This window comes from Hyperolius riggenbachi, chromosome 3 (genome assembly GCF_040937935.1).
Source record: "Hyperolius riggenbachi isolate aHypRig1 chromosome 3, aHypRig1.pri, whole genome shotgun sequence".
Classification (NCBI taxonomy): Eukaryota; Metazoa; Chordata; class Amphibia; order Anura; family Hyperoliidae; genus Hyperolius; species Hyperolius riggenbachi.
In genome coordinates, this window is record NC_090648.1 from 188,881,581 (window position 1) to 188,901,684 (window position 20,104).

Genomic DNA, 20,104 nt, shown 5'->3' on the forward strand with positions numbered 1-20,104 from the left:
GTCCCCAAGTGCTTCCGAATACAGGTGGCTCCATACTGCCCATGCACAAAAGTGCGCTGGCGTATTACGGAGCTGCCTATCTTTGGAAGTACTCAAGGACACGAGTGTTTCTGAGGGCTTCTGGTAGCAGCAAATTTGAACAGGGTACAGCACTGGAACAACTCCCCGAGAGAGGAACGGGAGATATACTTAGTTTGGACAATTCAGTGGAATATGCCTCATAGTGTCACATAGCGCAAGCGATACCCATATGATGCAGAGATATATGCATCTGCGGAAGATGGTGGCGCTATATAAATACTAAATAATAATATTTTCCCTCACCAGGATTGCATTTTTATTTAGCTTTCCTGTATGACAAGAAGACACAGCCAGCTCTAGTGGAAGAGGGAAACAAAGTTGAATGAAGGAAGCTGGTGCACACCAAGAGGGCTTCTGAGCGTTTTTCAAATCAACAGTGATTTGAAAAGCGCTTGGCTAATGTTACCCTATGAGGGTGTTCCCACAGCAGCGTTGTGACTTTTTCAAAATCGCAGGTATACTGCATGTAGCGTGTTTTTGAGCGATTCATTCAAAAATCGCTCTGAAAAGCGCTTCACAAAATCGCACTCACAAATTGCTAGCGATTGCTATTGTCATTTTGGCGTTGCACTAGCCCAGAGAGAGGAGTGGAGAAATTGAGAATAGCCTGAGATGGAGCAGAGAACTTATCTGTATTGCAGTCCCACATCAGACTGGCTACTTGCCTGTAATCGGACTCCTGTCCCTGCCAGTCTCTCACACTAGTCAGAAAAAAGCCCTCCTGGAGTCTAGGGACTGTCAAAAACTTTTCAACTTGTTTAACACCTTATCCACACATGCTGTCATTATAACAATAGGGAGAGACCAGATGTCACGATCGGTGTAGCAGAGAGGGTCTGATTCTCGGTGATCTGCAGTATCACTGGGAATACAGATATATATCCGATTATTGATGATCTGCAGTATCACCGATAATCCGATATAACGCTAACCTCTGAACACCTGAGTAGTGTGAGTGCTTGGTGCAACAGTAATACCGTGAGGACTAAGCCTCAGAAACAAGTGCCGTACAGTATGAAGTACTGCAGCAATACAGATTCCTTCCGAAGGCCTGGACTCTCCCGGGGGAGGAGTCAGGCGGAGCGTAGGAAGGACAGAACGTGAGTGACACCTACGAGAGAGTGTCACTAACAGATCTGGGAACTGCCTCTAACAGTAAGGTCAGTTCTCGAAGTCGGGCAAGCCAGGTCGCAACACACGGACAGATACAGTACAGATTAGGAAAGCAGAGGCGGAGTATAATAAACAAGCAGGGTTCGGCAACAGGGTATCAGAAATATCGGGGTACAGAATTAGGAATCAGATGCAGAGTCTAAGAGCGAGCCGAGGTTCGGCAACAGGGTATCAGAATGACAAGGTACAAGATCAGAATACAGAAGAATAGTAACAAGCTTGGGGAACCTGAGGAGCGAGTTCCCAATGAATACAGGATGGGCCCTGAGGCAGCAAATACAGAACTGGCCCTGTGGAGCAGGTGCCCAACAAATACAGAGCTGGCCCTATGGGGCAGGTGCCCAGCAAATACAGAGCTGGCCCTGGGGAGCAGGTGCCCAGCAAATACAGAGCTGGCCCAGTGGAGCCGGTGCCCAGCACATACAAGGCATGAACTATCGCCTAGTGATAGAGATAGTTCTCAGGGTCGGGAAGGCCCTGGGGAGCAGGTGCCCAGCGAATACAGAGCTGGCCCTGTGGAGCAGGTGCCCAGCACATACAGAGCTGGCCCTGTGAAGCAGGTGCCCAGCACATACAGAGCTGGCCCTGTGAAGCAGGTGCCCAGCACATACAGAGCTGGCCCTGTGAAGCAGGTGCCCAGCACATACAGAGCTGGCCCTGTGAAGCAGGTGCCCAGCACATACAGAGCTGGCCCTGTGAAGCAGGTGCCCAGCACATACAGAGCTGGCCCTGTGAAGCAGGTGCCCAGCACATACAGAGCTGGCCCTGTGAAGCAGGTGCCCAGCACATACAGAGCTGGCCCTGTGAAGCAGGTGCCCAGCACATACAAGGCATGAACTATCTCCTAGCGATAGAAATAGTTCTCAGGGTCGGGAAGGCCAGGTCGGCAACTCACAAACAAAGTACAGCATCAGAAGACAGAGGCAGAGTCAGGGGCTAGCGGAGGTTGGCAACGGAGTATCAGAAAGGCAAAGTGCAGAATCAGATATCAGGAGAGTAGTCAGACAGGCAGAAAGTCATAACAGATAATCACAATCAAACTAGTACTTTAAGCTATCAACAGAATCTAGCTAAGTGTAGGATTACAGCTCCAGCTGGTCCCGGCACACTTAAGGATCTGACTAAGGGTCTGCGGGCTCCCACATTGTGATCGCAACGACAGGTAACCAGCAACTGACCAAGCAGCAGAATATATAGTTGCTGGACACTGCCACCCTGCCCGAACCACTCAGCCAATCATGAGTCCTGCAGGAATCAGCTGACCTTCCTGATCAGCTGACACTTCCCCTGCTGGTATAAAGGTCCTGCATTCAGGCCCGCGCACGCATAGCTCTCCATCTGCCTAGGTGCACAAACAGACCCAGCCACACCAAGCACATGCTGCGGCATGCAAACAGCCGCTTTGCTGTCAGGACATGCGGCGGCTTTTCCGCGATCCACCATACAACCAGACGCGTGCAAACCGCCGCGTAGGACGCGGAGTCAGCCGCCTAGCTCTTGGCACACGCGGCGGCTTTCCGCGTTTCCTCACACCAGACAGATGTTTGCCCACGGACCCTCCAGGCAAGCTCTGCATCATGCTGTGCATATTTACCAGCTCGCCTGCCCTCTAATTGCATCATGTCTGACACTTCTGTGCTGTGGAGAGCTGGGGACTCCAGAATCAACATTCTCTCACTGCAGGCTGCATCTCCTTGTGGGGGAAGCTCGGCTGCCTCTCTCATTCTATTAGCTGGAGGGAGGCACCAGAAGTAAGAAGGGAGGGAGAATGAGGCCGTTTATATTATGCGGGCTTCCCTGGCTGAATACACAGCTCAGTGCAGGGGGGGGGGGGGTGTTCCAGACACCCGGAATAGCCCTCTCTGTTCGCCAGTGCCCTTAGTATACTGTTCCTGTTTTTACCTTTACACCACAAGCCACCCCATTTTGTGCTACACCATCATTCCTCATCACTTTCCCATGCAAACAGATGCTTCTGTACACATCTCTGCTGCCGAGCTGTCATCTGAGGGATTGAAACCTGATCCCTACAACCAGTAAGCACTCTGCATGCATATCCACCCTGGTTAGAAGGTCATTGTGTTGTCTATTGTTCCTAACTGCCCTGCAACTGTCTAATCACAGAAATTGAAGTTTAAGAGTATTTCAACAACCTTGAACAACTTTTACAAAACAGTAAAGGACGATAAACCGTGTCATTACTATAACCCTGCTCTATTCTGACCCACTTTATTTACTACCCAACTACATTTTTGCTTTTATTGTGACATAACTTTCCCTCTTGCTGTGCACGTTTCCTCTTCTACAATGCACTACTGTAATGAATCAATTTATATCTAATTCTTAAACAAGGTGGAAATGACCCACTTTTGTGAGCTGCACTGCATCCTATATACCTCAGGGTCAAGTTCCTCCAGGACATTCTCCAGCTGTTTCAATTCATCTACTGACAGTTTATTAAGAATTTCATCCTCATTTATATTCTTGTACTTGTCAAAGTCCTTTCGGAATGGGAGAGACATGGCTCACAGCTCCTGGAGGGGTTGCTTCTTTCTACTGGAAAATAAAGATAAAACACAAAGAAAGGTAAGAGACATTCTCTTGTGTATGTCAATCATCTTGTATGTGGGAAGACTGCAGAGCAGTTGTTGAAAGAAACCCTCTGAGATCACTGCTTACTTCTGATTTACTGGACTGCTGGAAAGGCCATCTGAAACGCATAATCATTATAGCTGTCAATTGAACTACAAATTACAGTTAATAAAGGATGACAATCATAGCTGTGCTAGAAATGACACAAGCCAAATTCCATTCAGCAACAGTAATGGTGCAACTAGAAGTGCAACTTCCATCTCATGCTGATGAGCAACTTAGTCACTTGCTGGTAATTACCTTGTCCAGCATAAGACCAGACTTTTTTTTAAACGAACAAAAGCCCCCCCCCCCCCCCCCCCAAAAAAAAAGAAACATGATCAATAATTACTGCTGAATCTGTTAAATCTACTAATGCAAACTCTTACAAGTGTTGGGGCCTCCAAAGCCCTGAGCAGAGATGCCATTTGCCTCGCCTCCCACACTGCATGTAGCAAGAAAAATCTAAGTCACAACAATAGACTATCACAGTCTGCTTAAAACAATGCCACACAAATAATGAAATGTTTCCATGTCTTTATTAAATACACCATGTAAACATTCACAGTGCAGGTGGAAACAGTATGTGATCCCCCTAGAGTCTAGACTAATGACATCTCCGGCTTCCAGGTCGGGCTGTTGTGCACTCCAAAGTGCGTCTCACGCGGTCGCGCTCATGTCACCGGACGTCCTCCAGGCTGTACTGCGCAGGCCATAGGACAGTCCGTAGGACGTCCGATGAAGTCAGCGCGACCGCAAGAGACGCACGTTGGAGCGCACAAGAGCCCGACCTGGAAGCCGGCCTGGCCAGGTCGGGTGAGCAACCGGAGAAGACCGGGAGCGGCGTCGAGGGCACGTCCTGCCTGCCACGGGCTGGAGGAAGCCCCAGGTAAGTGGATTAGTATTTTTATTTTTTTATCTCTCCGTGGATCATCCCTTTAAGGTCATATGTCCACCAGCTGAAGCTCAGCATAATTTGGGTGTTGCAACAGACAACGACCCAAAGCATAGAAGTAAATCAACAACAGAATGGCTTAAACAGAAGAAAATACACCTTCTGGAGTGGCCCAGGCAGAGTCCCGACCTCAACCTGATTGAGATGCTGTGGCACGACCTCAAGAAAGCAATTTATACCAGACATCCCAAGAATATTTCTGAACTGAAACAATTCTGGCCAAGAATTACTCCTGACCGTTGTGCATGTCTGATCTGCAAGTACAGGAAACGTTTGGTTGAAGTTATTGCTGCCAAAGAAGGTTCAACCAGTTATTAAATCCAAGGATTCACATACTTTTTCCACCTGCACTATGAATGTTTACATGGTGTGTTCATTAAAAAACATGGAAACATTTAATTATTTTTGTGATATTAGTTTAAGCAGACTGTGATTATCTATTGTTGTAACTTAGATGAAGATCAGAGCTCGTTTTATGACCAATTTGTGCAAACGGTTCACATACTTTTTCTTGCTACTGTATGTATCTGAAAAGTGCTGATGTGCAGGTGGGGCTGCCTTAGCAGTGTAAATTACAACAACAACAAAACACCTTATTGTTCAGAGAGGCTCATGCTGTTACATAGTGAAAGTGACAAGCAATGTGCTATAGAGTCATTAGTTAAGTTACACACAGGTGACAATTGAGCAAAGTCATTAGATACCTCTCTTCCACCGCCTCCTTCCATAGCAGTGTCTCATCTAGCAATATGCAACACCTGGAGATACTGAAGAGCATATCAGATTTTATGGGAGCAGCAGACAGAGTCTTTGGGTGCAGATCAACAGTACATCAATGATAACTGTAGAACAAGGATGCCAGGTGTTACTCTCAGCAAGATATCCACCCTCTAGACCTAACTAAAACTTAGTGACTGGTTTATAGTATAAAAACTGTGCTACTGTCTATTGATAAAGTTGCAATTATATAGCAAGACTCATTGCTGTGAAGTTTTCTCTTCCAATTCCCTTTTTACAGAAAGAAGACCGTACATTTTTCCCATTCTCTCACTGGTCTGTCACCATCACATGGTGTTTATATACTGTTCTTCAGTTGATGCTAACTAGCCTATAACAGAAAAGGATCTCTTCCACTCTATTAGGCAGGAAAAATTGCACATGGAAAATGCAATTGTGGAGAACCATTCCTCTTTAGCTGTTAAAAAGCAATGCCCTCACAAAGACTATGAAAAAAGTTATTTTAGATTACTACCTTAAATTCTTGCTGCCTGCACAATACCTAATAGGTGTGTTAGCTTGCTGATTGCTGTAGTGGTTACTCCTCCAGAGATGCAATGCATCCAGCTCTGTGCAGCCAATTACTCATGCAGGAATATGGGAGTTACTGGAGTGTCAGTAGAAGAACTTTGCTTTTACTAATGGTGTTTATAAAGCACCAACATATTACGCAGCGCTGCACAATAGATCAATGGGTTAGCATACAAAGTAGGACATACAAGGAGCTCACAACAAAATCAAGATCATGCAAAATGTCTTTGATAACGGTAGTCCAATGTCGTTGCTAAAAATAGATAGAGTCTGTTCTAGTCCGCAAGAGGGGTTTCCAAAAGTGAGATTGCATAATCAAGCTGGAAACACTAGGGGGAGGGCCCTGCAAGAGGCTTAAGCTGAATGCTCACTTAACGACACTGGAAGATGGATCACAGCGACGTCCCCAGGCAACGAGTGTTCCCCTCTTCTTGCCGACAGGTACGAATGACGTCACGGATCCATTTGAACGGATGGACGTGAATGGATCCATAGGTTAACATTGGATTCATTCGCATCCATTTTCTTCAGATCCAGGAACGGACCGGTTTTTTTACTGCTAATGTGAACCGGGCCTAAGCTTGGCAAATTTTTTTAAAGGTGGAATATTCCTTTAAGAACCTCTACAATGTCTTGTGGCTGCTTTTCAATTTGGTGACAACCATAAATTTAGATATCCACCTCATTCCGCATTGGTGCCAAATGTGACAGGCTTGAGTAAAGGGAAAACCATACCAAAAGGATATGGCCAACTATAAAATGTTAGAGGCGTTTCATCCTTTTCCCAGATTTACATTCCAAAGTCTTTGAAGCAAGTTATAACATTACAGATATACATTATTTGCCAGATGAAGTTTTAGTCAGAGCTGCCGCCCTAACAGGAAAAGCTGACCTGATTCTAAGTTGGCAGCCAAGCCTATAGTTTCTCCTTTACAACAGTGCGGCTATAGACTGTACTTCACTAGAACGTCTTTCACTGCAGAGTAATCTCGCTACTCCGTCCCTGCCTGATATCACTTAAAGTGAACCTGAAATGAAAATAAACTTATGAGATAATGGCTCTTATATGTAGTATGGATGTAGTATGGATGATAAAATGAACATTAGTAGTATAGAAAAAAAAGCTATTTTTATTTTCAGTTTTATAGCAGCTTTAATTTTTAAAACCGAACTGAACAGTGTCGGCTGCAGCCCCCTGCAGCCAACCTGTGCCCACGCCGCAAACGATTCTTTGTTCCCTCGCCAGCGGCTCACTTTCACTTTACGTAGTGGGTGTCCACTGAGCCTGTGTGGCCCTGGCCGCATGCATCTTCGTTCAGGCTTCTATTGCCAAGAGCGTACTGAGCAGGCGCAATAGAGATTTTCCCATACTGTGCCTGCACAGGACGCTGGCTACGGGAACGCGTATGAGGATACACGTGGAAAAGTCTGCTTCCACTGCGTGAAGAATAGTGATCCGCGGCGGGGTAACGGAGGATCACTATTGAAATGACGAGGGCACAGACCGGCTGTAGGAGGCTGGCAGAAGCCCCAGGTAAGTGAAACTTTTTTTTAGCCACTCTTCAGTTCCGCTTTAAGATTGCATCAGACTGTCACACCTGCAGTTTAGAATCCAGACTCTGCCTTTTAAGCTGAAAAAAAGTACAGAAGTCATGACCCTTTGAACTTTCCTGCAGTAAAAGCTTATCATCTCCCTTCTCCCTGACATATATCAGCCCTTTAGCTTCTATTTGCTTTTCAGGAAACTGAAACTGAATTTGACAAGCTATCAATAAGCCATTTTGCATAGATAACGTTTTTTTTTACTGTTGCTGTACTAGAAAACAGAAAGGGACTTCAGATACCTTCTTAGTAGGACTAGTACTATCTTTGCATGTATAGTATAATTAATGTAATCATGTCACTTAAATAGGTATTCTTTCATGCACTCACTACTTCTGCTATACGTTTCAAAAAAAATGAATACAGAATTTCAATCAAACTGACAAGTAAACAGGATATTACAAAGTGTATCATGTTTCAATTAATTTTGGTGCAGCTGATACTTTTAAGCAGTGTCCCCATAGCAACGTCTCCTGCTGAAGGATACAATGTTTCCCATTATGATAAGCGAGTAAATTATATTTTTAGCTGAAGAGACAGAAAGCAATATATTCCAGGACACGTGTAACTATATTTAGCTCGCTGTGCTTAAAACAACTGCAGCTTAACTAAGGGATACTACCATGATTAAGAGTGATAAGCCTATTACAAGCCTTGAAAATAAATAATTCATAAATGACTGTGGCTGTTATTACAATCAGATATTTTCAATAAAGCTTCACTTACAGCAAACAGATACTGTACTAAATATTCCTCTATGCTAATGAGAAATAAATCCAGATTGCATAAAGCTGTAGTTTGCTAACACTTTATTCCAAGATTGGGTTATACATGTTATAAAGTGGTCTGTGTGCTAGCAGCTGCTCTTTACTGGCACTGTGGCTGCACATGGGAAATTACAGTAATAATCCCCAAGGAGAATATACTCCCCCTTCAAGCGCACTGCGTTATTTGCAAACCAGTCTGCAGCAAGCTTATCTGCTCAGTGGCATCTATTCAGGTTAGTCAGCCAGTGATTCAAGAATTCCTCATTATTAAAATGAATTATGAAGTCCAGTGAGTGTATTTTCTGTCATCTCGCTCCCTATGAATGCTGATGGGTTCTATAAGTCTGTGAAAGATTCATTGTAATAGAGATGACAGGTAGCCATTTAATGCTGGGCATACACGGTCAGAAAATTATCAATCGAGCCACTGATGGCTCGATTGATTAGATCCAACCTGTCCGATACCCCGCCGGATCGATACTGCGCTCGATACCGGCGGGGAGAACAATGGGAAGAAAGGAGCGGCTGATTAGCAGCGCCCGCGGGGCCGAGTGGGAATCGATCCGCGCTCCGGCATTGAGCCGCTGGCTCGATACCGGCGCAAAAACTAACCGTGTATGCCCAGCATAACAGTACAATATTTTCCTCAGGTGCAATTATTCAATCAGATTTTCAGAATCATACATAATTGGAAGATGGTCATCGATTGTTCACATAAACTGGTCAGTTAGAGAACTTTCTAGCTCCATGGAGCTGCCCCCCCTACAGTCAGCACAAATAAAAATTCCATCATGTTTTGTTAATGCTACATTTGTGCTGCAAAAGTTAAGATTTGTGCTGTTTTCGTTTTTTTAAAAGATAACAGCACCTATTTTTTCCAAAACAATACCAAGCCCCTGTATAACTACCTACAGACATTAAACTAGTATGGGTGGGTAGTGGTGTGTGTGTGCTCATTTGTGCTGTAAAATCATCTTTCAATCCTTTAAAGTTTTTGAGATATTCAAGTTCTAGAGTCAAGTTCTAAAGTTCACTTAGCCCACCTACAACTTCACAAAGACCGAGTGAACGTTTGACCTTTAATATACTTTAATATCTCAAAATCTATAAAAGTGTAACGATCGGTGTCAGCACGCAGAGAGAATCTGATTATTGGTGATCTGCAGTATCACCAAGAATACAGATCTATACCTGATTATGGATGATCTGCAGAATCACCAATAATACAGATATAGTGCTAACCTCTGGACACCTCTAGATATAGATATATAGATATATATATATATATAGTGAGTGTTTGGTGTAACAGTATGACTTTGAGCAACCCACCTGATGAACAGGTGACCCTAAGCAGTACAGAAGATACTGCTATGGAGGGTACAGAAACCCTCCAGCAACCTGAGACTCTCCAAGGGGTGGAGTCAGGCTGAAGGTAGGAAGGACCAGAGAGTGAGTGACACCTGAAGGTGGATGTCACTGACTGATCTTGGAGACTATCTCTTAAGTGGAGAGAGATAGCTCTCGAGGTCGGGCAAGCCAGGTCGGCAACACACAGACAGATAAAGTACAAAGACAGAAGGCTGATTCGGTATCTAAGTCAGGCCGGGTTTGGCAACGTGATATCAGATATGCGTGGTACCGAATCAGAAAGCAGAGGGATAGTCAGGAAAGCAACAGGTCATAACAAATATCAAACAATGCCTTGTCTTGGGTGTGAGGTCCGTGGTCTCTACACCCTGGAACTAGTCTGAAGTATAACAGAATGATAATACAAGTTCCCTAGTCTTGGGTGTGAGGTCCGTGGTCTCTACACCCTGGAACTAGTCTGAAGCATGTAATCTGGCTCAGTGTGAATTCCCAGGTCCTCCTGGTTCAAACACACTGTTGGATCTGACTAAGGTCTGAGTGCTTCCACGTAGTGATCGCAATGCCAGACAATTTGAGAGTGGCCAGCAGTAACCATATATAGCGCAGTGCTCTCTGGCGCCACCCTGAAGTGATCAACCAATGGTTACCAGCTCTGAGGTCAGCTGACCGGCCTGGTCAGCTGATCCCTCCTTGGCCATCATAAAAGTTCTGCCTTTCAGCGCGCGCGTATTCCTAAACCTGTGTGAACTAACAGGCTCAGCCCCACTAGCTGCACGCTGCTGCGTGCAAACCGCCGCGCTGGACGCGGAACCAGCCGCCTTGCTGTCAGTACATGCGGCGGCTTTTCCGCGTTCTGCCATGTCACTAGATGCACGCTTCCGCGTGCAGACCGCCACGTTGGACGCGGAATCAGCCGCCTTGCTGTCAGCAGGCAGCTTTTCCGCGTTCTCTCACAAAGATAGAAAGATGATTTTTGTACCACAAATGATCACAAACACAGCACTAGCACTATCCAACCATACCATACCAGTTACATGGCTGTAAGTTGTACAGGATCATGTTATACAGTGGGTTGCAAAAGTATTCGGCCCCCTTGAAGTTTTCCACATTTTGTCACATTACTGCCACAAACATGCATCAATTTTATTGGAATTCCACGTGAAAGACCAATACAAAGTGGTGTACATGTGAGAAGTGGATTGAAAAATCATACATCATTCCAAACATTTTTTACAAATAAATAACTGCAAAGTGGGGTGTGCGTAATTATTCGGCCCCTTGAGTTAATACTTTGTAGAACCACCTTTTGCTGCAATTACAGCTGCCAGTCTTTTAGGGTATGTCTCTACCAGCTTTTCACATCTAGAGACTGAAATCCTTGCCCATTCTTCTTTGCAAAACAGCTCCAGCTCAGTCAGATCAGATGGACAGCGTTTGTGAACAGCAGTTTTTAGATCTTGCCACAGATTCTCGATTGGATTTAGATCTGGACTTTGACTGGGTCATTCTAACACATAGATATGTTTTGTTTTAAACCATTCCATTGTTGTCCTGGCTTTATGTTTAGGGTCATTGTCCTGCTGGAAGGTGAACCTCCGCCCCAATCTCAAGTCTTTTGCAGTCTCCAAAAGGTTTTCTTCCAAGTTTGCCCTGTATTGGCTCCATCCATCTTCCCATCAACTCTGACCAGCTTCCCTGTCCCTGCTGAAGAGATGCACCCCCAGAGCATGATGCTGCCACCACCATATTTGACAGTGGGGATGGTGTGTTCAGAGTGATGTGCAGTGTTAGTTTTCCGCCACACATAGCGTTTTGCATTTTGGCCAAAAAGTTCCATTTTGGTCTCATCTGACCAGAGCACCTTCTTCCACATGGTTGCTGTGTCCCCCACATGGCTTGTGGCAAACTGCAAACGGGACTTCTTATGCTTTCTGTTAACAATGCCTTTTGTTAACAATGCCTTTCTTCTTGCCACTCTTCCATAAAGGCCAACTTTGTACAGTGCATGACTAATAGTTATCCTATGGACAGAGTCTCCCACCTGAGCTGTAGATCTCTGCAGCTCGTCCAGAGTCACCATGGGCCTCTTGACTGCATTTCTGATCAGCGCACTCCTTGTTCGGCCTGTGAGTTTAGGTGGACAGCCTTGTCTTGGTAGGTTTACAGTTGTGCCATACTCCTTCCATTTCTGAATGATCGCTTGAACAGTGCTCCGTGGGATGTTCAAGGCTTTGGAAATCTTTTTGTAGCCTAAGCCTGCTTTAAATTTCTCAATAACTTGATCCCTGACCTGTCTTGTGTGTTCTTAGGACTGCACTCTATTTAGTCATTAGCACTCATCAGGCAATGTCTATAGGCAACTGACTGCACTCAGATCAAAGGAGGCCGAATAATTATGCACACACCACTTTGCAGTTATTTATTTGTAAAAAATGTTTGGAATCATGTATGATTTTCATTCCACTTCTCACGTGTACACCACTTTGTGTTGGTCTTTCATGTGGTATTCCAATAAAATTGATTCATGTTTGTGGCAGTAATGTGGAAAACTTCAAGGGGGCCGAATACTTTTGCAACCCACTGTAGGTTTGGTTGAAAATAAGTGATATCTTCAAAATGAAAGCAGCACAAATCTTAATTTTTGTGGCACAGATGGGCACAAACATAGCACTAACCAAATATAATGGAATTTTTATTTGTGCCGATTGTAGCAGGGGTGTGGAGTTGGTACAAAAATCATCCAACTCCAACTCTGACTCCTCAGTTTATGAAACCACCGACTGCAACTCTGATTCCAGGTACCCCAAATTAGAGGCCTGCGCGGGTCAACTTTTTCATACCCGCACCCGACCCGCACCCACGACCCGCTACCCGCACCCGACCCGCCTTCTGGTGAATTTGATACCCGCAACCCGACCCGCAGAACCGCTACCCGCACCCGACCCACTACCCATTTTTTTACATTTTCTTCTAAAGTGCACATTTAAAGTAACATTGGGGAGCTGTAAAGTTAATAAAACCTATTTTTATACACAAACCAAAGCTAAAGAAGGTTTTTAGCTTGCTTTCACTACCCGCGACCCGCAGACCACTACCCGCAAACCCTACCCGCACCCGCAACTCGCTACCCGCACCCGACCCACACCCGCAGCTTAAATCAATTCGGGTACCCGAACCAGACCCGCATTTCGGGTTACCCGTGGGTACCCGACCCGCTGCAGGTCTCTACCCCAAATGGCTCAGAGTCTAATACCAGAGCAATGGATTTGGTACAAAAATCATCTGACTCCCGAATCCTCAGTTTATAAAACCACAGACTCAGACTCCAGGTACCCAAAAGTGCTCCAACTCAGACTGTTCAACTCTGACTCCACAGCCCTGGATTGTAAGGGTGTGTGTGTGTGGGGGGGGGGGGGACAGCTTCATGGAGCCAAACTTTCTCTCTTCAGATACAATCGAAAGATCCAAAATTCCAAACAACAAAATTCTGTATTCCAATCCGACCATAGAGTAGTTTCAGGTCTATTTTTCTCCACATACTGCAAATATTGGACTGTTAATGGGCACCTTAAAAGGAGCACATATAAAACTTCATTTTTATTCCATTATTATGGTGCCCATACATGGTACAATTTTTTTCACCATTAGATCTACCCAAAACTTCTGGTCTGGACCCTGCGCATCCCTATCCTCCCATCTACAACTGATCAGAGCACATGGTTATTATTTTCACTTTGTGTAGTTTGTGTAATTTAAGACGTTTTACACTGTGACCTTAGCGTCATAATTATTTCCTGCCCTCTTTTACTAAAAATACAATCTATGTATTATTATAATTTTCTGCAGTGCTTCACTGAGTAGATTGAGCAAGCCATGTCACAAATTGTCCTAGGAGCTCACGGCTGTAGGTATATTCAATTTTGTGTCCTTGAGGTAAAGAGAGAAATATAAATCGCTGAAAACGGCTGCTTTCAGTGCTTTATTATTTAACCCTCTGGGCGATACAATTACATCGCCCAGGAGGGGGCGCAGCACTTTTTTGTTAATTTTTAATCTTTTAAATCATGTAGCGAGCCCTGCGCAGCGGCATCCCCCCACCCACTCCGATCGCCTTCGGCGGTCAGAGTAAGCAGGAAATCCCGTTCAGAACGGGATTTCCTGCTGGGCCTCCCCGGTCGCCATGGCGACGGGGCGGGATGACGTCACCGACGTCATGGACGTCAGAGGGAGTCCCGATCCACCCCTCAGCGCTGCCTGGCACTGATTGGCCAGGCTGCGCAAGGGGTCGGGGAGGGGGCTGCGCGGCACGGCTGGTAGATCGTAAGTTACACGCAGCTAGGAAAGTGCTAGCTGCGTGTAACAAAAAAAAAATTATGCAAATCGGCCCACCAGGGCCTGAGAACTCCTCCTGCGCGACATACCCCGAGCTCAGCTCGGGATTATCGCCCAGGAGGTTAAACAAACTACAGACAGTCCTCTACTTACAAATGACTCAAGTTACAACTTTTCATACAAACGTCTCTTCATGCACAAAATGTACTGTACGGTTTTTGTTATTAGATATTTTTGTTGTTACATGTCACAGTAGTGTATTAACTGCTGTAAGTAGTCAAAAACAAATTAAATGCACATTGAAAACAACAACAAAAAGCCACTTTTTATGCTTTTATGTTTGATGTCCAAATCCAGAGTTAGTAAATCATTTACCCACATTTCACCATGTTTAACACATGGCTAGAATTACAAACAGATTCAACTTACAAACTACCTTCTGGAACGAAGCCAGTTTGTAAACATTTAAAGGACAACTGTAGCAAGAGGGCTATGGAGGCTGACATATTTTTTTTGCTTTTAAGCAATACCAGTTCCCTGGCTATCCTGATATGTTGGCGCTTTATAAGTACAATAAATAAATAAATAAATACTCTTAGCCATAGACCCTGCACAAGCATATGCAGATCAGTTGTTTGGCATTACTGTCAGATCAGACAAGATTAGCGGCTTGTTTCTGGTGTTATGCAGACACTACTTCAGCCAAATAAATCAGCACGGCTGGCAGGTTACTAGTATTGTTTAAAAGGAAATGTACATTTGGCAGCCTCCATATCACTCTCACTTCAATTGTCCTGTAATACCTGTATTCAGAGTCTGCATTAAAGAGAACCCGAGGTGTGTTTAAAGAATGTTATCTGCATACAGAGGCTGGATCTGCCTATACAGCCCAGCCTCTGTTGCTATCCCAAACCCCCCTAAGGTCCCCCTGCACTCTGAAATCACAGCCACGCTGCTGACAAACAGCTTGTCAGAGCTGGCTGTGTTTATATCTGTAGTGTCAGTCTCAGCTGCTCCCCCGCCTCCTGCATAGCTCCGGTCCTTGCCCCCGTCCCTTCCCTCCAATCAGCAGGGAGGGAAGGGATGCAGGCGGGGACTGGAGTTCTGCAGGAGGCGGGGAGAGCAGCAGACTGACACTATAGAGATAAACACAGCCAGCTCTGACAAGCTGTTGGTCAGCAGCGTGGCTGTGATTTATGAGGGATTGCAGAGTGCAGGGGGACCTTAGGGGGGTTTGGGATAGCAACAGAGGCTGGGCTGTATAGGCAGATCCAGCCTCTGTATGCAGATAATATTCTTCAAAGCCACCTCGGGTTCTCTTTAAGGCCTTGAACAGTATACATTTGCTTTAGAAATCAGTATTTTTTTTACAATGGACCACTTCCCTAGATAGCTGAACTAAGAAGATCATAAGTCAACTGTATTTTACTCAATTACAATTCCACGTAGCCATCAAAAGTTTATCCAAGATGCACACAGCACATATTAGAAATACATTTCCAATGCCCTTTCATGTTTCATACATGTTTCCGATGCTGAAGAAGAGAGTGTAAATGTAATTGCTTGGCAAATTCTTTGTGAAAAAAAAGTATACCATTGTGTAAACTGCATAAGGAGTCAGTCAGCACAATAATATGTACAGTAAGGTTCTTTTCAAATAAATCTGACCAAACAGAGTCCGCTTTAGGAATAGTGCAGTGATTGTCTGTGCCCTTCCCATGGCATCCTGCGTATCCATGGTGACTGTTCTCTTTAAAGAGGCAGCTGAAGAGTCCTAGGCTGATTGGCAGCAAGATAATGGCTATTGAATTCCATAAAGACAAATCCTTGAAACACCACAGGTGTCCCAGAGCCTGTCTAGTGTCCCCAAAGAGACAAACTGATGCCTAATGTACGCGTTTTGTTTCTGCTCGCATGCAGTTTATTGCACTACATATCTCTACCACTATTCAAAAATGTCAAGCAATTGCTTAGTTACTGCACCACTATATCCTTTTGGGGTAAGTTATAATCACACTGCAATGCCGTCATACTCACACTGTATCCCGCCGGCGACTTCATCGTGCACGTGCCATAAGCACATGTGCATTGGTTATGCGTAGTTTGCGCGTTTGATCCAGCCAGCCATATAAGACAACACACAGAACATTTATATTGCGCTTTTCTCCTGGCGGACTCAAAGGCTGCCTCAGTCTGCACACAGCGCTGATTGATCTGACAGCTCTGGGGGATTTACCTGTTCCTGTGAGAGACACAAGTGCTCTGATTCCTATTAGGTCCTATTTCCACTAGTTCTGCATCAGTTTTTCTGCATCCAGATTTCCGGATGTGGCTATTTAGCACCTGTTTCCACTACACGCGGATTCTGGATGCAGAAAAACTGACTCCAATGAATGCCTATGGGCCCATTTCCACTAAACGCAATTTTTCTGATGCATAAAAATTATGGATGGCATGTTGCAGATTTCTGCTTCAGATTCTGAATGCAAAAAAAACTGACTCCAATGAATGTCTATGGGCCTGTTTCCACTAAAATGTTCATTGTATGGGAAACAATACATGATGCAGAAATCTGCAAATCGCGATTAGTGGAAACGGGTCCATAGGCATTCATTGGAGACAGTTTTTCTGCATCCAGAATCTGTGTGTAGTGGAAACAGGCCCTAAATAGCCACATCCAGAAATCTGGATGCAGAAAAACTGATGCAGAACTGATGCACAACTAGTGGAAATAGGCCCTAACTGTCTGCCTGCCCTGATCCTCTTTAACCCCCTTGGCGTTATGAAAAATACCGCCAGGGGGAAGCGCAACAGTTTTTTTTAAATTTTTTTTTTTTTTTATCATGTAGCGAGCCGAGGGCTCGCTACATGATAGCCGCTGCTCAGCGGCATCCCCCCGCCCGCTTCGATCGCCTTCGGCGATCACCGATCAGGAAATCCCGTTCAAAGAACGGGATTTCCTGGAGGGCTTCCCCCGTCGCCATGGCGACGGGGCGGGATGACGTCACCGACGTCGGGACGTCATTGGGAGACCCGATCCACCCCTCGGCGCTGCCTGGCACTGATTGGCCAGGCAGCGCTCGGGGTCTGGGGGGGGGGGGCGCGCGCCGCACCGGATAGCGGCGATCGGGCGCGCGGCGGCGGCGATCGGGGTGCTGGCGCAGCTAGCAAAGTGCTAGCTGCGTCCAGCAAAAAAAAAATTAAGTAAATCGGCCCAGCAGGGCCTGAGCGGCACCCTCCGGCGGCTTACCCCGTGTCACACACGGGGTTACCGCCAAGGAGGTTAAAGAGAACCTGAACTGAAAATAAAAAGTCAAAATAACCATACACAGGTCATACTTACCTCCTGTGTAGTCTACTACTCAATCTCTTTCTCCTCTTCTGCATCCCATTTGTCCACTGTGATCAATGGATTTCTCGGTCCTCCATTTTAAAAATGGCCATTACCCCATAACAGCTTCCTGGTCAGCACACTGTTAAACTGTAATATCGCCACTTGAGCCAAAGGGAAACATGGACATTACCTTGCACATTCAGTTGTAACTGACAGCTGCTGATATTTAACAGCAACGGGTATATTTCAGTTCTGACAAAATATTGTCAGAACTGGAAGGGATCACTGTAAGAAGAAAATGGTGAGCTTCTGAGAGGAACTGACAGGAAGGTTAGTATGTAATATTCATTTGTAGCTACGTCATGTGTTTATTTTAAATATTTTTACTCACTTCAGGTTCCCTTTAAAGGGGAACTTCAGCCTAAACAAACATACTGTCATTAAGTTACATTAGTTATGTTAATTAGAATAGATAGGTAATATAATTTTTTACCCACCCTGTTTTAAAAGAACAGGCAAAGGTTTGTGATTCATGGGGGCTGCCATCTTTTTGGTTGAAAGGAGGTGACAGGGAGCAGGAGACACAGTTCCAACTGTCCTGTGTCCTGATAACCCCTCCCAGCTGCACACGCTAGGCTTCAAATGTCAAATTCAAAATGTAAAAAAAAAAAAAAAAATTGCACCAAAACAGCAGAACGAGAGCAACAACTTCAGAAATCCCATCATGCTTTGCACAGCATCAGGGAAAAAAAGCCCGGGCAGTTTTCTTCTGTACAGCTAAAAATGAGGCTTGGATAAGAGAAACAAAGTTCTGATGCTGTGATACTGTTAAAGAAACACCAGGCCTTTTCAGTGCTGCTGAGTCGATTTTTAGTCCGGATGTTCACTTTAAGGCTAACTGTAACTCTACCAATGCTAGCGGTGGGTATACTACTTGAGTTTACTGAAAGCAGTGCCTGAGATGACACTTATACTGACACCAAAGGCTGGCCTGGCATTATATTTTTCAGCCATTAGATGATGGCAGTGTCATTTTATGACTGTAGAGGCTAGTAATAACCCTATGCTTTACAATGGTACCTGTGTCAAACTACAAACTGTACACAGTGAAATCAATCCTGGATTTACTTAGCCCTATATCAAGGTAGCAATACACATTTAGACGGCCACCAGATCAACCATCAGATAGACCCCTCTCTGATCGAATCTGATTAGAGAGGGATCTATAGCTGCTCACAGATTTTCAATTGATTTCAGCTCCTGCTGGACCCTCAAGTCTCCTCCAACTGTATCCACCCGGGATGAGCTACTATTACCTGTCTGTCAGCGCCTGGGGCACCTGTGTCATGTGACAAATGCTCCAAGCTCTAAAGGTCTGGCATGCAAGCCTCTAGTGTTTGGCCTCTTGCGCTGGTCACTTGACACATCCAACCCAGGATAGAAGACACAGAGAGGAGCATCGCAGCATAGAGAGAAGACACCAGACACAGGTGAATGTTATTTCTACTGCCAAGACTCTACGTTGGTTGTCCTCATATCGAACGTCGCACTCCCAACCGCATATGGCTACAAATCAATTGATTGAGTGTTGTTTGCAGCATCGATTTCTAGCAGATTCAATCACAGTGATCGAATCTGCCGGATACGGACGGTAAAAAAGACAAGTGTATGGCCCTCTTTACACAACTCCCCTTATTACTAATGGGAAAAATACAGGCTGTACAATCCAAACTTTTTTTCTAACTTAGAATACCACGGAGCTGCAATCAGCATACGTCATATCAGGAACCTGGGCCAGAAGAAACCTAATACTGCATAATGAGCAGAGTTAATGAACAGCGTGTTTTCACAATCTGGTAATCTTGTTGAGTGAGATTTGATAACTTCCAGATTCATCTTTCTGTTCCTTAGTGTGCATTTGCCATGTGACGAGATCATGTGCTCACCAGGAGGTAAATGGAGGTAATCTCCGAAATTCCCAAAGGGTTCCCTAATATGGGCTGACGTGAGGAAAGCGATTGCTTTTGTCAGCTGTCATCACAATGCATGTTTTGTATGAATAAGAGAGATCAGCACAGCTCCACATAACTATTGTATGGATTTGGTAGAGATTGTGCGATACATTAAATATGAACTGGAAACAATGATTTCAAGGCAGCGTGCATTTATTTATCTTAGTTTCTATCAATTATTTTTCTCTGGCATATTCCCCAATACAGATGTGTATTTAGTCCAATTAAATGTACAAATTTCCTACTACAGTATCTGGAATTAGAAGGGGCAAAACCAGATCTTTGCATGGGGCTAGCCGGGCTCAGAAGCTAATGAGTGATTCACTAAGGGCTCTTTCACATCAGACAACGCGAGCAGGAGCCGTTCTCCTGCACGCGTTGTCTGCCTGCGGCGTGTCGTCGGGTATCTGTGGTGCGACGCAATCAGCGGCGGTAGCTGGTAATGAAACCCGACGGAAAACGCCGGCTCGCGGGTGCGTTGGACGAAAAACTGCGCCCGGGTGCGTCGGAACCGCAACGCATCGAAACGCAGCGTCGGGTG

At 45.1% G+C, this 20,104-nt stretch overlaps 1 protein-coding gene across 2 annotated transcripts in view; it reads right to left on the bottom strand.

Annotated features, from left to right (window-relative positions):
• LOC137563238 (tropomodulin-2-like) overlaps window positions 1-20,104 on the bottom strand; it is a 102,481-nt gene that overhangs the window by 60,693 nt on the left and 21,684 nt on the right. The window contains exon 2 of one of the 2 annotated variants that reach the window (XM_068275447.1): window positions 3,651-3,810. In XM_068275447.1, the coding sequence (XP_068131548.1) occupies window positions 3,651-3,776 (126 nt within the window). In that variant the 5' untranslated portion in view covers window positions 3,777-3,810. The remainder of the gene's footprint in view (window positions 1-3,650; window positions 3,811-20,104) is intronic. The other variant, XM_068275448.1, reaches the window with a different exon arrangement.